The 23,934-nt window shown below is 41.9% G+C and overlaps 1 protein-coding gene across 1 annotated transcript in view; it reads right to left on the bottom strand.

Moving 5' to 3' along the window:
- Positions 1 to 23,934, bottom strand: part of TENM1 (teneurin transmembrane protein 1) — a 1,327,579-nt gene that overhangs the window by 1,209,467 nt on the left and 94,178 nt on the right. The window contains exon 2 of the mRNA XM_086918499.1: positions 8,417 to 8,677. Within this exon, the coding sequence (XP_086774625.1) occupies positions 8,417 to 8,677 (261 nt within the window). The remainder of the gene's footprint in view (positions 1 to 8,416; positions 8,678 to 23,934) is intronic.

Genomic DNA, 23,934 nt, shown 5'->3' with positions numbered 1-23,934 from the left:
TATTTATGAAGGCCTTGCGCCGCGGGTGCGTCACTTTTTCCTATGTTAAACGTGACGCACCGGCGGCGCAAGGCCTTCATAAATAAGGCCCTAGGAGTTCTTTCACGGTAATGCCCAACTTCCACCCAAGTTATTGACCTGTACGCAAAGGGGTGCAAAGCCACACAAAGCGTTCTAGCCGTTCCAGCGGAAAATTCCTTTTGCGCCTGAGAAATACCTTGGCAAACTTTTTCAGCACTTCGCACCGGCGCAAAGCCTTGATAGATCTCCCCTTATGTTGTATGTGTCCACATAGGGACAAGCCAGAGACTCCGGGCACAGGGCGGGCGGATTCATGCAGACTTCACAATGATTGTACATGCTCTGGAGAACCTTTTTTTTTACCTTCACTGCGCAGTACCTTCAAAAAAAATGTATGGCCTTATGTGGAATTTGGTGTCACAAACATGATAGATGTCCCATCTACCTTATTATAAGTGCACTGTAACCAATGCCCCTTGCAATATGATAAACATCATCATAGTCACCATTTGTTGACAGAGAACCTAGTCCACCTAACTCCAAGCCAGGTCCTTAATTACACTGATTATGTTTCATAATATTCATGCACAATAAAGGTGTGTACCTAATATCATGTGTCCTTACATGTATGGGGTAACACAGTACTGTTCAGAGGCAGTTATCAATTAAATATTGAAGACTTATTAGACTTTTATCCTTATATTTTTACATTCCATTCCATTGGAGAGATAAAGACTCCATTCTATGTGAAGAAGCCGATTCACTTAATGTGATGGTAAATGTCTTAAAGAATTTTAAAGGAAAAATAATGAGCATATAGCAGTTCTGACCACCGACAAACCGCTAGAGAAATAGGACATCGCGAGTACTAATGACAGAATAACAATATCAGGCATTCTCTGCGATTTCTGGACCACTACTAATGTTTTCTTGTGTTTGTGTTAAAAAACAAAACTTATAATATTAAGCAGCAGTGGAAGAAACCATACAGGGACGATTTCAACCGTTCTCGCGATATTTTAACACATTTCGTACCTCTACCCTCCTTACTGATAATTTATAAAAACCCACACACCCAAATACACACAGAACCATAACATTTGTTTCCATACATTCGAAATTAGTTCGTTAAAATCTACGTGTTTTAGACACAATTTTCTCATTTTGTCGATATCACGTGAATCCCGATATCAATTATTTTTCTTACATTTTCCTCATTGCTAACGTTAATTAACATCGGGCGTTTGAAAGAGGGACCCGGATGGAGCTCTAAATGGCCGCCAGGGTTGCTCTTTTTCTCTTCTCTCTATTTCGAAACCAGTGTGGCTGGTCTGTAATAATGGAGCAGATGGCGGTACACATTTGTCTTTTTTTGTGCAGCAGGCACGTGGCTCAGTGCAATTATATGCTTAGTCATTTCATCTTCTCTCGCAGCCCTGACAGCTTATAATATATCCAGATACAATGTGCTGCTGGATGTGAGAAACATGTTCCACAAATTAACACTTGCTACGCGCGCGCTGAATACGGAGATTCTGGCTGGACCATTAGCGCATTAATATTTCCTTTGTTGCAACATCAGATGGCGAGGAGATTCAATTATTAGGAATGATTACGCGCAGGGTAAGGATGATTCCTAGACAAATGCCTGGGTGCACAGCTAGATACTGATTCTGTGTCGACCAACACGGTGATGCATGCAGTCTTCTCTTGGAATCTGTGGATCTCTGGATTAAAAAAACACCCAATTCCGATTTGGAAATCGGACAAATACACTGTGTGACCCGGCTTTTGATTTCTCACAGAACTCTGAATGATGGCCTATGTGAGTCCAATATATCCTTAGAGCCAACGGTAGCGGGTTCTACTGGCCATTAAAGGCCTGCTCCGGGGTTAAAGGCCTGAGTCTAAGGCGAGGGCCTTTAACAAGGGAGCGGACCTACAATGGCCAGTAGAGCCCGCTATGGAGGGCTCTAAGGCTATTAGAACATTCCACCCCTAGAGCGCAGAATGTGCTAATTTGCAAAATAAAGGTCTCGCAGAGTCTGAGGGGATTGAAATCCCCTCAGGCTCCATGGGATGTTTTGTTCACAGCAATAGCTGTAAACAAACATTGAATGTTGGAGCCCCAGGCATCTACCGGCCATTAGAAGCCCGGGGCACTGCATTGTTTTCAGTGGAGCTCCCAACATTCCAATACTGTAATACACAATTTTAGTCTCAGTGGAGGCAATGATACTTTTAATTTGATCTACGCGAGTTGAAGAGACGACATTGTGTTAAGTATATTCTGCAATGCATTTGTGTGCCAGTGTAGGTCACCCTCGTTCGCTCGGTCACATTATATATATTGCAAAGAATATGTTCCTGAAGTAAAATATTAGCTATCTGCGCTCTAAGGGGCAAACATGTGAATGAAACAAAAAGGTACTGCCACACCACCAGTAATTATCTTTTAATAACCACCATAACATTTCTAAGACTGTTTTCAAGTAACACAGCTGCTTTCTACTCTTTTTTTTATTTTATAGAGATTTTTTATTCTTATATGGACTTCATTTCAGTGGCACCAAGCACCCATGATATAGTATACTGATCAAGAAAACATATCATGGGTGCTTGGTGCCACTGAAATGAAGTCGATATAAGAATACAAAATCCAGAGAGTCACAATCAGAAGCAAAAGTACACTATTGCAGTGAGGGTATGCAGACTGGATAAGGACTGGACGGGGCAACCGGCTTAAAATAACACTTCTGTCAACAAGTGCCCTAGCTGACAAAGGAAGCATGGGGAGAACTTTCTGCAGGACTTTTATGAGTGACAACCATAATTTCCATTGTTTGATAGTTTTCTATTCTTTTTTAAATGAGAAGATTTTCAATGTGTTCAGTAAAATCTCTTCTGAAACACTTTAATTGTGGGACATCAAACATTTTAAGCACCTTACATTGTACTGTTGCTAGTATACTGCATCTCTACATCCTAGTCCAAATCACATAAATAAATCAATTTTTCCTGATTATCTATATAGGAAAACACCATTGAAATTCTATATATAGTTAGTTGCTTTAACTATATATCGCGGACCCGCAATCCACTGCTAATGATGTCACATATTACATCATTCATGACATGGTCAGTGACATCACTGATGACATCACTGATGACATCTCAAATGACATCACTGATGACATCACTGATGACATCACTGATGACAACACCCAGTGACTGTATGTTTCTGTAAAGTTAAAATATGTCTTACATATTGAAGAATGAGTGGATGTATAAGTGTCTGGATGAAGGATTTAGTAGGTGCATGACTGACTGTATGAGAGAATGATTAAATGTGTCTCACTGAGTGCATGGGTTAATGGTTAAAGTGTCTTAATTTGGCAATCATTATTTATGTTGTTCTGTAAACTGCTGCATGTTTAAATCAGTAGCTATATCAGTAACTATATGGGTTATTGAATGGTTGCCCAAGTATTTGTATGGGAGACTGAGTATGTGTGTGGGTGGCTGGGAGGTGTATAACTCTGTGCATAGATGTGTGAGCAGTTGATTCCCTAGCTGTATGGGTTCAAAAGCGCATGTAGAAACAGCTGTATGGACAGTTGACTGTGTGCATGAGTATATTGGTGAGTGAATGGATATCTCAGTGCTACATGTCAAAGTAAGTACATATGTAAAACACACTCCATGTGAGAGTTGACATATATAAATAACTGAACATAAGAGCCAGTGAATGTGAGAGTGGCTGTATGAATCATTGTGAACTTGTATCAAGGATTGTATAAGAGAGTAAATATGTGTTAGTATATGTTTGAATAAGTAAGGTGTGTATAACTGTATAGTTGAGGAAATGGAGATGTGATTGATTCTTTGCATGACTGACTAGGTGTGTGAGTAACTCCATGGATGTGTGACAGTCTGTGAGTGCCTGTTTACACTGAGTGTATCTAAGGTTATATTAGAGTCTGAAGATGTATTATCACATAAATGATATCATCAGTGATGTAATCAGTAATGTCAAATGAGATGTCAGTGATGTCATCAGTGATGTCATTTGAGATGTCATCAGTGATGTCATTTGAGATGTCATCAGTGATGTCATCAGTGATGTCACTGACCATGTCATGAATGATGTAATATGTGACATCATTAGCAGTGGATTGCGGGTCCGCGATATATAGTTAGTGCAACTAACTATATATGGAATTTCAATGGTTTTGTGCAAATAAAATAAGGTTTTGTAAATGCTAATCCCTAACTATATATGGTCTATAACCTATGGTTTTTTCAGTGAATTTTCAAGGTTTTGTAAATGCAAATTCCTAACTATATATGGTCTATAACCTATGTTTTTTTCAGTGAATTTCATTAGTATTTTAAAAGCTAATATCTATAGCTGTAAAATATATTCTTTATTAAGTGACGTATCACGTAGCCCGTGAGACGCCTCATGATGCATCGCATAACCGTGACGTATCGTCTCTGCAGCGCAAACCAAACCCAAAACGTAAGCGCGCCAGAACACGCTTAAAGATATATATATATTTTTTAACCTTAATTAGACAAAATCCACACGTACACATATTACAAACGTTCAAAAAACACAATATGTCGGACTCCTGTTACGCTGCCGGTTAACGTACCAGGAAGCACCTTTACCGTGAAAAATCGCAATCTTTTTTTCTTTTGCCCCGCAGGGAACTTTAATAGCCCCCTCATCAATCCTAGGGGTTCAGGAGGGGTCTGCCTTACCCCTTTCATTCATTTACACCTTTTTTTTTTTCCACCTCTTGTCTCTCGATCCCACAGAGAGACAAGATGGCGGCCGCTCCAGACTGTTTACAATGTTAACAGCCAATCAGCTTCTCCTCAGACTCCCGTTACACTGCCAGTTAGCTTCCCGGTTAGCTGCCCGGTTAGCTGCCCGGTTCGCGTACCAAGACGCGTCTCTACGGCGAAAAAATCTGATTTTTTTTTTGGGCCCCGCGTGGCTTTATAATATCCCCCTCATCAATCCTAGGGGGTCAGAAGGGGTCTACCTTGCCCTCTTTCCTTCATTTCCCCCTTTGTTTTGGCCTCCTCTTGTCTCTCGATCCTACCGAGAGACAAGATGGTGGCCGCTCCGGACTGTTTACAATGTTGACAGCCAATCAGCTACTCCTCAGACTCCCGTTACACTGCCGGTTAGCTTCCCGGTTAGCTGCCCGGTTAGCTGCCCGGTTAGCTGCCCGGTTCGCGTACCAAGACGCGTCTCTACGGCGAAAAAAATCGGATTTTTTTTTTTTTGGGGCCCCGCGTGGCTCTATAATATCCCCCTCATCAATCCTAGGGGGTCAGAAGGGGTCTACCTTGCCCCCTTTCCTTCATTTCCCCCATTGTTTTGGACTCCTCTTGTCTCTCGATCCTACCGAGAGACAAGATGGCGGCCGCTCCGGACTGTTTAGAATGTTGACAGACACCGGAGAGCCAATCAGCTTCGCATCGCAAAGTTCCGTTACGCGAAAATTACGCGAACCGGAGCGCTGCCCGTAGCGCTGTTACAGATATATCTTATTTTAAACTTTAATTTCTCAAAATCCACTGAAGCACATATATTGAGACCTAGCAAAGGCACATCGGGCTAACAGTCCCTACAATTTTGCCAAGTTTTGTGCAAATCCATTCAGCCGTTCGAGCTAAAAGTGAGGCCAACCGCCCTATGGAAAAATGAATGGGAAAAACGTGTTTTGGGACCCCCCTTTTTTCTCGGCCCCCCCTTGACGACCCCCCCCCCAAATTTTCAGGGGCTGCTCAGAAACAAAATGTGCCATTTTCCTGAAAATTTCAGCCAATTCCGTCCACAAACGCCAAAGTTATTAGACGTAGAATTTTCAAAAGTTCCATAGAGAAAAAATCCTAACTATATATACCTACTGGCTATCGCCAGTAGGTAATATATATATATATATATATATATACATATATGTATATATATATATTTTTTTATTGTGACGGTCTATTTATTAGCTAGGGTTAGTCTTTGAAGCAGAGTGCAGAAATGGATTGAGCCACTTGAAGGCTGATGCACTTTCCGGCATTGTATCGATCTGACCACGCACCTTCTCTAGAATAGGATTTGGACGGAGTGTTCTGGTATGGGAGGGGTGTCTGTTGGGATGGAAAAGTCCTCTACATGCTAAAGGATATCTAACCCTCTCCTGGGTGCCTAACTGTAATGTTGTCTGGATCCCAAATATGATTTCTGTGTCATAGGTAATCACGGATCATGTGTGTGTGGCTGTATGACATTACAATGCATACTTTTACCATGCATGCCTTTACCATTCATTTTTTACAACCCATGCATTTAACATGTTTCTACATTTACCGCTCATGCCTTTACCATTCACGTAAGTATGAATAAAGTAAGTGAAATATATATTCTCTCTCTCTCTCTCTTTATATGTATATATATACACTCACATGGGTTGAATAAACCATTTCGAATCTCACCAAGGAGTGTCGTTGGATCCCTGAAACTGTGAGTGGATGCAATTTGTAATATCTACTATCTATCTATCTATCTATCTATCTATCTATCTATCTATCTATCTATCTATCTATCTATCTATCTATCTATCTATCTATCTATCTATCTATCTATCTATCTATCTATCTATCTATCTATCTATCTATCTATCTATATATCTATCTATCTATCTATCTATCTATCTATCTATCTATCTATCTATCCACCTATCTAATCAAGTACTCCTTGGAGTACATTACAAGGATATTGCAAGTCACTCGGGAAGTGCATGACCATACTAGTCAAAAGGCCCGTTTCTTTATCAGATGATGGATCTCTGAGGTGACTTACTATAATCTTTTCCTGTACGCCAGAAGATATGTTATTCCTTATAATACACGGTCATAGCATTGCAAACCTGTTAAGTCCTTGGTAACTTGCTATTTCCTGCTTACTGTATGCCAGATTATCAAATGACCTAGATTGTGTTGAAACATGCAACAATTCTATCATGACCTAAATGTTGCCATAAATATATCCTTTCTGCTGATCGCTTTTCATTTTAGAAAAAGACAGAGGAGAACAAAATGGAAATTTCTATCTTCCTTGTCTAAACTTTGGCTGTGATGATGCTTGTGACCCTGCCTGCAAGCTCTGGCAGCAGGTCTTGTGATGACAGATGTCAGCTGGCATCACTTATTAGAGTTGAGCAGCTAAAATATTTCCTCATGTATTGATGAAGATGCAAAGAGGGTAACATGCGATTTATTGAAATTGTTGAGTGTGTGAGAGGACCAAGACTCAGAAGATGCCACTCCTCTTCCTTAACCATGGGTATTTTTTACATTCTGCACCTCTGCATAAATAGTGTACGCCAATGCATTTTTGTAAACGTTTTAGCAAATGTATTTAACCAAAACCAAGACACAAAGTGTTAATGATGGATGGAAGAAACACACTCCCAGTGTGGTGGCTATTAACAGAATTCTTTCCATATGTGAAGCATTTTTACATTCAAGCTGTGAAGCAGTAAAACGTGTTTTCATGTCACTTTTGGTGCACTGTTGGAATACACACTCATTAGACCTTTGCAATGCAGCCATAAGTGTGTGCCTATGGGTTTATTAGTAGTATTGCTCTACATAAGATGCTAGTGAGCCACATTTATCTTCACTGCTATAGCATCGATAGCAGCCGCGTCCCCTGTAGGTAAGAGCCGTGGAACCAGGTGGGGAGGGGAATTCGACAGGCGACAACGAGGGAAAAGTAATAATTTATTTAATTTTCCTCGCGGTCCACTGTTGAATCATCCCCCAGCGCCCATACCTGCAGGGGCCGCGGCTGATTGATAGGTGCATAACTTAACTGCAAAGTTCTGATGTAATGGCACTCCGATGTAGGGATTCCCAACAAAGTGCTCATGAAGTAGTGACTAAATTGTTGCAGCACATATTGAGATTAAAAGCGGACTAAATTGTCATAGTATGCATCTGGGAGGAATGGTAAGGTATGTAGGCAATATTCTTTCTAATAAAGGTTCGTGAAAGAATTGAACCATACCAGTTCTATATGATTTGCACCTCAAAACTGCGCATCATTAGTTACCAAAATAAATATGTGCATTAATGCATTAATGTAATCAATCACAGCACAAAAAAAATTAATTACCTCTCATATAAACCACTTATCTTTATGATAATCATTAGGCAAACATATGTCATCTTAACCCACAGAAATATGTTTCATCTAGAATGGATTCAGGTCGCAAAAGAGGCACGAGGAAAAGGGGGAAAAAAGAACATGGGAAATATAGATGACAACACTTTATTTTTGTGTATAGGTAGTAGGATGTGGTATAATTTTCAGTATTACCATTTTCCCCGTCAGACTTCCTCTCATGGTCAGTGTCAGTTAGGGACAACGCAGAGTTTGCTCGACTCGAGACGCAGGAGCTGTGTTCAGATTTAACTTCCCTCATCCACATTCTGAGGGTGTGATCTGGTGATGCGCCCCCTTCGTTCTCTGTGTCCACATCGGAGCCCATCTGCAGGGGGTAGCCGTGCTGAGAAACCCCATGCAGATCTGCCTGGTAGCCTGTGCTCAGGACATGTGAGCTTTCACAGAATTCCATCTCTGAAAAACAAAGTGTTCAGAGTTTAGAAACATGGACAATGACTCCTTGCTGCATTCAGTTTTTATAAAGGCCAGTATAATATCATTCTCCAAAATGGATTTGAAACCACTTTTGACGGTACAGAACAATATATACAGAAGCCAGCCCGATTGTGGCTACATCAACTTTAAAATTTAGTAAAATAGAAGGGCCTATGTAGGTTTGATTCACATTAAGTTACCCATTTCGAATTAAATATATACACAAAATGAGAAGTTATTTTTGAACATTGAATTCTAAGGTACTTTAGGTAAGCTAAGGTCAGTGCAAACACATTTTCAGTAAGGACCAACTGAATGATTACAATTTTTCATGCCAGGTCTTAAAAAGAAAGTGAGCACAGAGCGACTTTTGCCATTGATATGCAAATGAGCTCTGGAACCTCAGTGGTGGCGGACTTTCAGTCAATTGCTTGCTAATCAAGTTCTTAACTACAAATGGAATTGCCTTGTTAAACTATTTTGCCATTGAGTTGTAAATGCGCTGAGCTACTAACTTTAATTAGCCTGAAAACAATGGAGTATAACTCATTACATTAAACACTAATTGAAGTATCCAGATTACACACAAAAATTGCAAAGTTGGCATTATTTCCAAATAATGTCGTTTTTTAAATTGGAAGCACGGGTATCATGTTGCCAAATATTCTGGCCCCAGGGGCTGCCACTTCAGAATGCAGATCAGAATATGATTGAAATATTTTTGGTCAAACTCCTAATGTCAGTGCTTACAGATGGATTCTTCCAAATTGTTGAAAAATATGTGGGTGTTCAGCCAGTTTAACATTAAGCTAAAAGCCTTACTGTAGAATGTGCTATCCTTATCTATTACCAAGGATGCTCAATCTGTCAGTCTCAGAAGACTGAGAAGCTGGGTGAGCTCAGTGTCATTCATAACTTAGAACCTTCGCTCACTCACAGAGCCCTGCAGTGGATGCAGTACTTCACTAAGCCATCTGCCCATGTAAACTGCTGATTATTTCATTTCCCCGAATGTATATGAAACTCCACTTCCTAAACATTTTTATGTCCTGTTTGGTTGGGCATTGCAATTCTTTTGCTGGTTCCTTCAATACATCCTCACAAATGTGTATTGCAAAACATGAGTGTCTATTTGGGACAAATTTGTTTTTTGACATGCTCACTGTGCCACTGGATTCAAACTAGCCGATCCCATGATGCTTGTTTCCGGTCGAGGGAGGAGCTTGCTTGGCAGTTTGGGCTGGACTGTTCCCATGTAGAGCAGGGTCAAGACTGATTTGCATATGCATGGGCCCAAACTGGGATGGCATGGTGAACAAAAAAGGATGGATTAAACCCAGATCCTTAACTGAGGAGAATGTTTGATTTGTTTTGCATTCCGTCCCTCATCTGTTTTTTTTACAAGTGGATCTGCAGAATTGATGTAATACAGGGTTGGCCACAAACAACGCACATGGCAGGAGGCAACATATTTACATCTCCTGGGAGTGAAAAATTCTTCTTTTTGAAGGCACTTTCTCCCATAGGATTACATTGGAGTTACATTGCTAAAATGTAACTTTCAAATGGCAATAGGTGAATTGTTCATGTTTGGAATCTTTGGAATGTAATGAAAAATCCTTTCTTATGGTAAAGTAGGATTCTAAATTACAATTTGGAAAATGCCATTTAGTGCCTGCAATTTGTCTCTGGGTCACATGACTGGGTGCAGCTGAAATTTCAGCTTTGTTTGTTTCTCTTAGTCTGCCGCACACAATGGAGAGGTTAGATGTGCCTGGAGGGGCAATCACTGGCAGGATGGAAGGGCAGAGCTAGGCACAACCCTACTTAGAATTGAATAGGCCATGTCCTGCATCCACACATAGGGCTGCATGCCCCCTCTAGTTTGTATGGAGCCGGGGCAGGGAGGCATGAAACGTGTGCACTTCAAAGGGAAACCTCTAGAAGCTTCTTCCACTTCAAAGGAGGCATCTGGTATAAATATTGGACCTCCAACACCAACACTTCAGTAGACTTCTGGACTTGTGGAGACTGCTATGAAGAAGGCCTGCTGTACTGTTGAAAGAACTGCCACTCTGCTGTACTGCTGCCCCGTAGAATATAACCTTGCTGGACTGCTGCCAGGCTGGATTGGTGCTCTGCTGCCCTGCTGCCTGAGTCAGAGTGATTGAACCTGCACCTGAACCCAGGACTCCTAGAAGGAATCAAAGAGCTAGCATGCTGAACTTATGTTCTCAGCAACAGGGACATAATAGGCTCTCACCTACCTGAACCAGTGCCCAAATTCAGCTGGAGTAAGCCGAGTGGTGCCACTTAGTCCAGTCAGCCGTAGGGAGGTCTTTTTGCTGACCTGGTTTTTGGTAGCCATAGGACTCTGTACACATTACCAATGTTAACCATTGGTAAAGTGCACATACTCACGAGTTAAAAAATGGTTACACTGGCTTTTTCCCAATTGGCATATTTCATTTTGTTGTAAGTCCCTAATAAAGTAGTACTTAGGGCCTGTAAAACAAATGCTACTTGTCTGCCTGCAGCACTGATTTTGACAACCACCTAAGTAGCCCTTTACATGTCTCAGGCCTGACATTTCAGCCTGTGTGTGCAGTTTTAAGCTGCCATTTCAACCAGGCAAATAAACCCTTTGCCAGGCCCATACTTTCATTTTTCATATATAGACGTCACGCCGAAGGTAAGCCCTGGACAGCCCAAATGGCAGGGTTCAGTGTATTTAAAAAGTAGAACATGTTAGTTTAATTTTACATGTCCTAGTAGTGAAAAACTCTTAGATTCGTTTTTCACTACTGCAAGACCTACCTCAACAATAGGACAACATTGGAGTTACCCTATTACATTTATGAAGCTGTCATTCCCAAATGGGACATGTAACTAATTCATGATTGTTGTCTTTGGAATTGTAATGACAAATCTTCTCTTTTGGTGAAGTCAGATTTTTAATTGCAATTTGGAAAATTGCACTTTTAGAAAATTGGCATTTTCCTGCCTTAGCCATTTAGTGCCTGTAGGCTGACCCTGGGTAACATGACTAGGTGTATCTGGCAGTCGGGATTTGTGTATTCCTCCTAGACAACCACACACAATAGAAAGCTTAGGTGTGCCTGTAAGGGCCATCTCTGGCAGGATGGGAAGGAGGAGATGGGCCCAACCCTACTTACACTTGAATAGGCTATTTTCTGCCTCCACATAAATGGCTGCATAACTTCCAGGACAGGGAAGGTAGGGAATCTGTACCCTTCAAAGGGGAACCTCTAGAAGCTTCTCTCACCTGGTATTAATACAGCCACGGCCCGTGGAGGGAGTTTCGGTGGGGCGGAGAGGTGGGGTGGGGGAGGGGCTGGGTGGGGGGTGCTAAGAACCGGAGTATGGATAATTGAAGGTAAGTAAACAATTTAATTATTAAAATGAATTTCGTACCGCGCCCTGCCTCGCAAAATGTGATGCAGGGTGCGCTACGAAATTCGTTTTATTTATTTAATTGTTTACTTACCTTCAATTATCCATACTCAGGTTTTTAGCACCACCCACTGTGCCCCTCCCCCGTCCCCCCACTCCGCCCCACCAAAACTCCCTCCACAGGGCGTGGCTGTATTAATATCGTACCACCAACACCAATTCTTTAGTACACTTCTGGAACTGTGGACACTGCCAGGAATGAAGACTTCCACTCTGTTGGCTGCTGCCCTGCTGGACTACTGCCTTGATGGATTGCTACCAAACTGCGCTCCTGCCTGAGTCAGAGAGATTGGACCTGCACCTGAACCTAAGACTTCCAGAGGTGACTTTAGAGGCTAATCTGCTGGCCTCCTGTTCAGAGCCACGGGGACATAACAGGTTCCCAACACCCAGATCCAGCTGATGTATTTCCCTGATTCCTAAGTACTGTAACTCAGGTTCAGGATCCTTGGTGTGGCTTTAATGGACTTGTTGGGCTCACGAACGAGCCAGTTGGTGCCTAAACTGTGTCAGTTGCAATGCCCAGCAACATGAAGTTCTGTCGAAAAGACCTTTTGCACTACAGCATCAGCCCATCACGGGGAGCTCCACCATTGAGCTCCGACAATGCTACCCTGATCCTCATGACCACCTCTATGTAATGTAATGTAAACAGAATTACTAAAGCGCACTATCACCCCACGGGTATCCTGGCGTTGACTGACAGTGATTTCTCTACATGCACTTATTTACCCACTGGCTGAAAAGCGTACACTACCTCCTAGTGAAAAGAAAAGTTTTAAGGTTTTTCCTGAACTGTATTCTTCTAGCTGTCTGATATCGGGCGGGATATTAACCAGAGGTGGGCAGCCGCCCAGCTGAAGGCTCTCCCCCCGAACCTGGAGGTTCTTATTCTGGCGATATCAGCGATCGATTACATGATGGAGCGCTCCAGGCAAACTTTTCCTGCAATGTAAATGTAAATGTATGTGAGCTTGTAAATCGCACTGCTACCCGTAGGTTTCCTGGCGCTGTATAATGCTGGGGAACCCGCCCTGGCTTTCCCTGTGAGATGGTCCCTATTGGGCACCCCCAAGGTGAAGCCAGGCTTCCCCGGCGTTGATGGGGCTGTTTGTGGAGATTAAGCAAGCTATTGCCCAGAGTTGCTGAGTGGGACCCATGGTTAAAGTGGCACCGAAGGCGAGATTTATCGAGCCCGCTGACATTGGCCCAACACCCTGCCGCGTCGGGAATTGAACCCTGGTCCCGGGCCGACATCTGCTTCTGGGTCTGCCACGTCTAACCAGTGAGCCACACTAATGGCAGAGGTCCCGATCCATGAAGGGCCTTAAAAACAATACATAGTGATTTAAACTGGATTCCCTGAGCTAAAGGAAGCTAGAGCAGATCACTATAGGCCGCAGATGCAGTCATCTCGGATCCTCTTTAAAGCCAGCTTGGCAGTGATAGTCTGAATTCTTTGAAAATTTCAGAATAAAGAAGTTGGCTGAACCAGGGAGAAGTGTGTTTTTAAGCCTGTAGGACTACTGCAACAGTAGTCCAACCAGCTTAAAATAACACTTCTGTCAACAAAGGGCCCTAGTTGACAAAGGAAGCAAGGGGAGAATTTTCCTCAGGACTTTTATGAGTGAGAAACAAGTCCCCACTGTCTTGTTCAAATGTCTTCCTAGGCTCAATTTATTGTCAAAGACTACACCCAAATTGCGTACTCCAGCCGCTGGCACAGGGGGCGTGTCTGTCTGAATGGGCCAGAAGTTGTCTTGGAGTGGCCGGAGAATTTTCTTCACGGTGCAGTGTAAGATTTTTGTCTTCCCACCATTGAACTGCAGAGTGTTATCCATCAACCATCTAGCAGCCTTCTGCATGCATTCATGGAAGTTGCTAAGTGAATTCCGCTCTCTGTCTTCTAACGACAAGATGAGCTGCGTGTCGTCTGCATAGTTCACCAACTTGATGTTATAAGATTTAATAATGGGAATTAGTGGTCTCAGATAAATATTAAAAAGCATCAGGCTAATTGATGAACTCTGAGGGACCCCATGCTTGAAAGTTCTAAATTTAGATCGAAAAGAGGGAGGGCCACAGCTTGTTGCCTATTCTCCAGGTATGACTGAAGCCAGTTACAGGCGGTGCCCTCCAGCCTGAGGTTAGAAAGCCGCCTCAGTAATATTTTATGATTGACTGTGTAGAATGCGGCAGACATGTCTAAGAGGATCAGGATGGTCGACTGGCCGTTGTCTGCGCGCATTCTAAACTCGTCTAAGATGACTACTAGAGCTTTCTCAGTCCCATGGCCAGGACTAAAACCAAATTGCACATCTTCCAGTCCCATGCTGGTTTCCAAAAATTGGGATAGGGTTTTACTGACCATGCGTTCAAGCATTTCTACCGGGTAGGGGAGGAAAGAAATACGTTGATAATTATTAGGGCATTGAAGGTCTACTGCAAACGAGACCTGTAGTGTGCCTCAGTGAAGCTGAAGTGAAGTTTTTGGGTTCTTCGTGATCACAAATGGGGCCATTGACACCAAAATCTTGTTGCTCATACTGCCTGCCAATGCAAAGTTCTGACAACCAGACCCTTACCCTTTGCACTACAGCATGGACCTCTAGTTAGAAGCACCAATGTGAAGTTCTGACAAAACAGTTTGTGATGACAGCAGTAACAGAAACAATCATCCCAGATGTCTGGCCTGTTCTTTGTGCTATATTGACGACCGTCCTCGATGCTTCCTCTCTCCTTGCAGCCCCCTTCACTGCAAATGGTACTCCTTGCTTTAAACTGAGAAGGTAACTACTTGGGCGGGACTAATCTTGTGCCTGTATCTGACCTTCGCTCCATTGTGGCTGGCCTAAACTTGCTATTTCAGCCCAGTCTTGCAAGACCAGATGGACACAAGTGACACTTTTTGTCGCTATTTTTACCTAAATCTTTAAAACTGGTACTACTGAGTGGATATTTGTTGTTTTGGTCTTGATTTCTTTATTATATTTTACTCTAGTTTTCTAAATTGGTGTGGTATTTTTCTTGTTTTTTCATTGTATTACTGCTTGAAGTGTTGCATAAATAGCTTACAGATACTAAATTAAGCCGGACTGTTCTGTACCAAGCTACCAGAAGGTTGTGATCTGCTTAATTTCAGGTTTTCTTGTGACTTCACCCTGACAAGGATTGTGGTTCTTGCTTGATTAGGGTTTCTCCCCCCTCAACCAGTAACCAAAACCAAAGGGCACATTACCAACAAGTAGCGATATTTATCGCTCAACAGGTTTAGCGACGATTTTTTTATCGCAGTCTATCCCTGGATATGTTAGTGGAGAAAACATGCTATTAGCAACGTTTTTCTCCATTGTGCTAAAATAACCAGCGATAGCCGCGAAATGCGTGAATATCGCTGAGAATACAGCGATATTCACGCATTAGCGACAAAATGCTCTTAGCCATGTTATCCACCTCTCATTGGATAACATGGCTAAGAACTGGTCTGGGCAGGTGTTAGTATTTGGAGATATTCGCGCTTAGCACGATTATTTCCAACGCAACACCTGCCTTGCTAATTGGCGATAGCGATGTTAGCGACTGCTTTCAGTCGCTAACTGGTTGGGTATGCCCACTTTCCATGTCATTAGCGATAAACATCGCTGACATGCAAAGCGGGCCCCAAACCGCTCGCTATTGCCTTAAAGCTGTCGCTATCAGTTTGCTAATAGGGCGATAGAATTATCGCCGCTTAGCGGCTCAAAATGGCCGCTAAATCGGCAATAATTGACGATCGCCCGCCTTGGTAATATGCCCCTAAATTTCTTCCAGCATGCAAACGTGGACATACTCAGGGAAGTGTTGGCTATGAGTGCAAGAACATACATTAGAAAATGTAGGAAGAATTGGGTTTTTGTAGCATGACTTCTTACCCCAACCTCCTGTAGAATCTGTCCTTACCTTCCTTAACATGCCCCCCTGTAGACAAGATCTTACTCTCTGAATTCCACCCTTTTCCTTCTGAAGAGATCCTCGTACTCCTTAAGGCAATTCAAATAGGGTTCCCCCAGGGCCCTGTACCCATCCAGTATCACCTCTCCTTGCTGTGGTGGTATTTGTCCAACCTCATGGACTCTGTAAAGTTTCTATCTTTTTAACTAAGGTTCCAGACAATTGGATGCAGGCTCCGGTTGTTCCACGTTCATAAGAAAGCTTCTGCCAATCCCAAGACCCTTTGTACATACATTCTTTTTTTCCCTTCTCAGTTAAGATTCTTGAAAGGGCTATTAATCACCAATTTTCTTCATATCTGGAGCGCAACTATCTACTTGACTAGACCCATTCAGGCTTCTATCCCCAACACAGTATAGTGACTGCCCTAGTGTCAGTGACTGACAATCTCAGAATCGTTCTAGGTCAAAGACATACTGCTACCCTCATATAGCTGGATCTTTCAATGACATTCAACACGATGAGTCACTCCACCGAGATCAACACTCTCTACAAACTAGGCACCTGAAACATTCACTCAAGTGAATAGGTTTGTTTCTCTCTTTTAGAACTCAAGCCATCTTTCACCCTCTTTTCAGGGCATATGTGTCTAATCTTAATTGCGGCATTCATCAGCGGTAATCATTCAAGATGCCATTTGGTATACACCACTTGTTTTCTGTGCTGTTGACACCGAGATCATCATTTCTGTCTCTAAAATCCCAGAACTTCTTCAATACAACTTCCACTCCTACATCTGTGCTGTCTAACTCTGGATGCAGAACAGCTGTCTAAAACTCAGTGGTTATAAGACAGATGTTATTTTGTTCAATAACCAGTGTCTTGTCTTGTCTCCCGCCCGGTGGCGTAAAGAATTAGAGCACCCTCCATCACTGGTCACCTCAGCTAAGAACTTTTTATCTTTTTTCTTGGTCCTCTTTCTTTTGCACTTCATAACTATTATGTTTCCAGGACTTATTTTATCCTCCCAAGAATGTTCAGTAACAGAGTACCTCTACTCTCTCTGTCTGCTTGCAAAAGAATTGTGCACACACTCATCAACCCCATCCTCGATTATGGGAGTTCTGTCTACCTTGGACATTCAAACTACCTCACCCATTGCCTTCAGATCATAACAAATTCCACAGCTCAGCTAATTTTGCATCCTCAGTCCACAACTCCCATCTTCTCTCACTTCAAATGTTCAGCCGGCTCTTTAATACCGGTCCCAGTTACTTACTGAAATCATTTCGACTTCTTTTCATTCATACAGTCTTCGTTCTCTCTCTCTGTGAAACGTGTTGTGGTCCCCACACCGAGAAAGTTCACCATTGTGGACGATCTTTTTTGTTCCTTGCTTCCAGGCTTTGGAACATTCTCCCCCTTTCCCCGAAAACCAAGCAGTGGGGTAATTTGTAAAAAAAAAGTGAGTGCAAAGGCCACAGGTGCTCACTCCATCCACTGCCTTTGCAAAGTCTGCTAAATACTAGTTCCAGGAATTCCAGCTCTTGAAAAGAAGTCAGACAACACCACTATGTGGTGGGCTGTCATAACAAAGTGCGCGTGTCTGGAAAAAAAGTGCTGGTGCTGAGCACTGTTAAACACCTGGACAAATTAAGTACTGAATCCATCTCTTGTTACACTGCTGTTCTGGAAAAAAATAAATCTCTTTCAGTAGCTTTCTCTTTCTTTTCTTGGTCTGTTGTGTTGATCCTCCCGCCCTTCTGCCTGTCTCACAGCCGGGGCTCTCTGCTAGGTATTTACCACACTTTATAACCACATTTTATTATTCATTATTCCTTAACATATCTTACCAAAGTGTCAATCATAGCATTTTCTGGGAATAGGACATGCATAAAAGAATGTCTGACTCCAGTTAACTTAGGGGTTAATGACAGGAAAGACTGCAGTAAGTCACGCCTACTCACAGGAATGTGACAGGCCTGAACATTACTGGATGTTGAGATGCAAGTCACACAGAAGCCTGGAGTAAGAGATACCTACTCATAGAAGCAGCTTTCCAAATCGGGCATTGTATCTATTTAGTGCCTACAGTACACAAGGGTGGCACTTAACTAGTAAAAAGCTAAAGGCTGCAATATAGATTACATTTCGCAGAAGATACAACTTTCCTGACTGGTCTATTATGAATCGCTTCAGCACAGTTTGCAATGCTTTCGCTAAGAATGACCAAGAAATGGTGCAACCAGGCATTATTCTAATAAGTAGCAAAGGAATTAATTAAAAGACACACAAAAGCAATAACTAGTTTAGGAATCGCCAATGAACGAAAGGATTTTTTGAGACACCAGGAAAACAAACATCCTACATTTTGCCATGAGCATTTAATAATTAAACACAATTTGAAGACTACTCTTTCAATATGAGCATGACGTCGGTACTGGTGTTCATTTGAAGGGACTTCAAAATTACGCACAATTAAATGATCATTTATGCAGAAATTCATTAGAATGTACACTGGCTATTAATTACCTATGGCTGAATTTCGTGATTAAATATTTTTTAAATGTACATTATGCTGCCCTTAGACCTTAATTAATAACAAAAACTAATGATGTTGTGATAACTGGTTGATATAACATGGATAGTTGTTAAGAATGTTTGCAAAATTGTCCTACCAGTAAAGGTCAAAATCTGGCCGAGCTGATAATGATGAATTTTATTTTTCAAATTCATTAGCTAGCCCATGTGGAACTGTAATAGCATAATAGGAAATTCTGGGTTGCATCCAATTAGATAATTGGGCCCATCGGGGATGTTACATATGTTTGGGGAGTTTGGAAAACATCGACTGCATGACTGCACCAACCTTAGACGCCAGGAGAGGTGAGAAGGGAAAAGAGCTCCTCATTGAAGAATTGGCAAACTGTTGTATATCCACACAAGGAAATACTGGGAGAAAAGAGCAGGTCTAACTTAAACATACATATATCAATGTTATGTTGTGGTTGTTTTCATTATGTCTGATGCAACGCATTGCTCTAAATTTAGTATGAGTGAATAGATTATTTTCACGCATCCGCAATGGTAGAAAATACTTTGCAAATTTCAATGTACATATCTATGATCATATTAGTTATTCAGTAAACATACAACCATAGATGCTCTTATAAAATGTAACATATTACTTACAAATCATGGATTAGGTTTAGCTTGCAATCGCAAAGGAATTCTTTCCTACGTCTTGACCAAAGTAAAACAAAATTATGCTATATGTTCAAGGCTAAAGCAGGAACTGGACCATGGTACATTTAGAATTTGCTGTTGCTTTATCGTCCTTCAAGATCCTTGCGAAATATGAATCACTCCCTGTTCAGTATGCCCAGGTTCCGCTTGGCTCATATGAAAGGGCGTTCCTCTTCATAGTCAGTCCCGAAGCTCTGGAACTCTCTCCCAGAGTCACTAAGAAGCAGCACATCTCTCTCCTCGTTCCAAAAAAGTTGGAAGACTTGGCTCCTTTAATCCAGGAATTTCCCCCCTACCTGTTTTGCACTGGGAAACCCTTTTGGGTAGCTGTGTGCATAATAACTTTAAATAATAATAATAATATTCAACTTGTGTTCCATCGGAATTCCAAGGGCAGAGTTGCAATAACAGTTTCTGTGGACCATTAAGATAAGGGAGAAGAACACATTGCGAATTTTGATATCTAACTGGTAGTTTCTAAATCTGCAGGAGGTGGTGGCCTGCACTGGGTGTCGTTGAGTAATTCTTCAATTATCTAAGCGGTGCGCTAGGTGAGGGAAAACCACAAAAGCCCCCAAGCAAGTGGACCTAAGTCCCAAAAGTGAACACAAGGCCTATGCACAGGCTAAAGTATTCAATGACATTGTATTTAGAGTATACATGAGAAAACACATCAACGTTTGGTGTGATGATTCTTCTTGATTTATTAGAACACAGGGTCCAGCCAAAACATGTTTCGTCCAAAGGGGAGTACCCTGGACTTCTTCAGGGCTGAACTAGGCTTCAAATCAACTTGGACATCGGACCAAACGCGTTGCCGAGAGGATTTCTGCCAAGCTTGTAGCACACTCGTAAGTAAGATCTATGTAAATAAATAATCACCCTAACGACCTACCGGTCTGGACCTTATACCGGCTTTTAGAATCTATTTCATCCGCAAACCATAAGGATCTACTGTCATCACCCACGACCGTCCGGGTTGGAATTATCACCATCTTTGAGGTCCAAGTTGATTTGAAGCCTAGTTCAGCCCTGAAGAAGTCCAGGGTACTCCACTTTGGACGTATTGGCTGGACCCTGTGTTCTAATAAATCAAGAAGAATCATCACACCAAACGTTGATGTGCTTTCTCATGTATACTCTAAATGCAATGTTATTGAATACTTTAGCGTGTGCATAGGCCCTGTGTTCAGCATTGTGAATCTTGTGTGATGTATATGCGAGTTTAATTGAGTGAGGAAAGGGCTGGTGATGTTACACGTGCAAGTAGTACCGTCGAGGTGGCTTCCATGCATCACTTAGGAAACCATTAATAGATTAATATATTAACCTATGCAGTATTCACGTTCTTGATTCAACACTTGTACTGTCAACCTTTAGAAGGGCGAGCAGTATCGGCATTATGTTTTTCACACTGCACATTTTCATGAAAGTGCAATGTGCAGTATTGCATGAATTAACTCTTTTGATTTGCCATTGATCACTTAATGATGTATTATCAGGTTTTTGGAATTTACTCCTTACTTTTTGGCAACATTTTATCAACACACTTGTAAAATTCTTTACTAGTGAAGAAAGGACACTATGTAGTACTGAAGAAAGAGAGTCTAGAATTCATAATAGAGTTCTATTGAGTTATGTAAATGGAGAAAGAACTCGAAAGAACTGAACTTTTCTTGGGCTAGCAATAAAATTCAATTGTATTCACTGATTATGCTTCTCTTGTATGATTTTGTGATTATCCAATTATGTCCTACCTAATAATGTTGTGGTTGTTGCTTACTGGATTGACAAAAAAATGGCAGCAATACTGATAAAAAAGTTTAAAAATAAAGAACTTTGAGAAATTAGGTTACTGGTTGATGGGGGTGAAGCTCTTCTGAAATAGACACCACAGTTTTACTCAGGGTGAAGTCACAAGCAAACCCTAAATCAACCTGTGCTCAAGCCTCAGTTAGCTTGGCACAGAGCAGTCAGGCTTAACTTAGAGGCAATGTGTCAAGTATTTGTGCAACACTTCAAAGAGTAACACAGTGAAAACACACCACAAAAGAACAACACACCAGTTTAGAAAAATATAATAAATATAACTAGACTAAAATGAAAAAAATCCAATCAGTAAAACTGGAGATATGATTGTTTTAAGACTTTATTGAAAATAGCACCAAAAACAACAATGACCTCTGGATATTTTGTCGCCCTGAACCCTGTCACACTTTCAGGCTGATTGTGATGGAGACAATGTCAGATACCGTCACTAGGTTAGTCCTGTTGAAGTTTTACCTTCTGAAGATGGAACAAAGAGTCGCATATTCGAGGACAGCAAGCAACAAGGAAAGCATCACTGGAGGCTCTCTGCATAGCGTGAACAGCAGCCTGGGCATTGCGGATGGGGGACCTGGAGCTTTACCTTGGTGGTACCCAGTGAGCTGTTGATGTTGGAGTAGGGAGAGTCAGGCTGGCTGCGCATCACATTCTGACTGGCGAGATCTCCGTGTGAACATGCCCGTTCGTAGTCACGAAAAGCCAAAAAGCTTGTTTTCAGCTCGCTGACCACACCAAGCGTCCAGGACCTGTGGGTCACCGCTTGCCAGTCAGGAACTCACTGCAGCTGAGTTCAGGGGCTGGTGCAAGATGTTGGGAAGCCTTCAATGTCCCTGAGGTGCAGATCAGGGGGCCAGCACTAACCCTTGGAGTCTCTTTGGGGTCCTGGGTTCAAGGGTGAAGTTGCAGGTCCATTCTCTCTTCCCCTAGGCAAAAGCGCAGCAGGACAGTACAGCAGGGAAGCAGTTCCTTTAGAACAGCAGACCAGAAGCATGGCAGTCCTTGTAGCAGCACATCAGTACTTCTTCCCGGCAGAGTATCCACAGGTACATAAGTGTACTGTATTGGAGGTGTCTGAGGTCCAGTATTTATACCAAATTGTGCCTTTGAAGTGGGGTAGAAGCTTCTAGGTGTATCTCTTTGAAGTCTCCAGGCATCCTGTCTTCCCTGTCCTCGCTCCAGACTAACTGCATGGGGTGGGTAGCCATTTATGTGGAGGCAGGACACAGCCTATTCAAGTGTAAGTAGAGCTGTGCCAGATCCTCCCTGGCTAAGGCAGAAAAATGCCAACTTTCTAAAATTGCCATTTTCAAAATGGTTAAATCCGGCTTCATTATAAGTTAGGATTTTAAATTCCAGAGACATCAAACGTGAACTAGTACCTGTTCCTATTTGGAAATTACCCCTATAAAATGTAATATGGTCCCTCTTTATGTTATCCTATGCGAGAGGTAGGCCTTGTAGTAGTGACAAATTAAGTCAAGAGTTTTTCACTACCAATGCAAGTAAAACCTAAAAGTATGCGCCCTACTTTTTAAATTCACTGTACTCTGCCCTCTGGGCTGTGCAAGGCCTGCCCTAGGTCTGACTTACATATATAAAAAGGGAAGGTTTGGGCACGGCAAACGGTTTAGTTTGCCAGGTCGTCATTGTAGTTGACACCGCACACACAGTCTGCAAAGGCATGCCAGGGACATGTTTAAAGGAATACTGGGTGGCACAACCAGTGCTGCAGGCATCTTTGTGGCATTGAATGTGCAAGCCATGGGCGCATGTGGTGCCCCTTGATAGGGACTTTCAAGTAAATTAAATAGATCAATTGGGGGTAATCCAATTCTACCATGTTTTAGGTCAAGATCACAAGCACTTTAGCACTGGTTAGCAGTGATAAAGTGAACAGAGTCCAATAGCCAGCAAAAACGAGATCAGCCAAAATGGAGGAGGACAACAACATTTTGGGGGAAGACCACCCTAAGTCTGACAGGTCTAACAAAAACATACTCATTAAGATTTATGTTATGGTGGCAGACCATTCAATTGGTAAAAACCTGAATGTTAATAGATTCTCCAAAGGTAAATTTAATGTATATGTTTCAAAGGCACAATTTTGAGCTTACTACACTCCAGTCAAATAAACAGTTTTAAAATTATTAAGAATCATCTATCACCCTTCATGCTATCTTGCATTCACCAGAAGTGTGCATGAGAGTTATTGACAAATCAACATGCCCACATTGCCTTAAGAGTGGGAGGAGACCATACTTAGAGGCGGAAGAGAAAATAAAGGCTTAACCATATCCAATAAAGCTTTCCAAAGACCAAAACTCAGCTAATCACATATGAAGTTGGGCCAGCACCAGCTAATTAATCCCTGGTTTTCTTATAGACATCTAGACTGAGCTTAAAATGCAAGCTTATAGGATGAGCTGAATGAATGAAGAGAGCTTCAAGCAGGATAGAAAACAGTCAACAGACGAGTAACATAACATCTTTAAAAGCAGAGATTTGTGGAAGTTAACATACTACAACTAGATAGTATTAAAACGTTTTAAGTTAAAGCAACTTCAACATATCTGTCTGACACACACTAAATAGGAATGGTGTTCAGGTCCAGTTTGTAATTTGATGGTGACATGTCAGTTGTTGACCACAGATAGGCCCACTATATAAATGTACCATTCAGTTTCTGCAGGAGCTTTGCCCCATGTCTTGTAGAATTCATTCTATGGCCATCTATAGATGGGACAAAATTGTTGAAGTAT

Source organism: Lissotriton vulgaris, chromosome 4_1, assembly GCF_964263255.1.
Source record: "Lissotriton vulgaris chromosome 4_1, aLisVul1.2, whole genome shotgun sequence".
Taxonomy (NCBI): Eukaryota; Metazoa; Chordata; class Amphibia; order Caudata; family Salamandridae; genus Lissotriton; species Lissotriton vulgaris.
The sequence above is the reverse complement of the archived record's forward strand: the minus strand, read 5'-3'. Positions and strand labels throughout refer to the sequence as shown.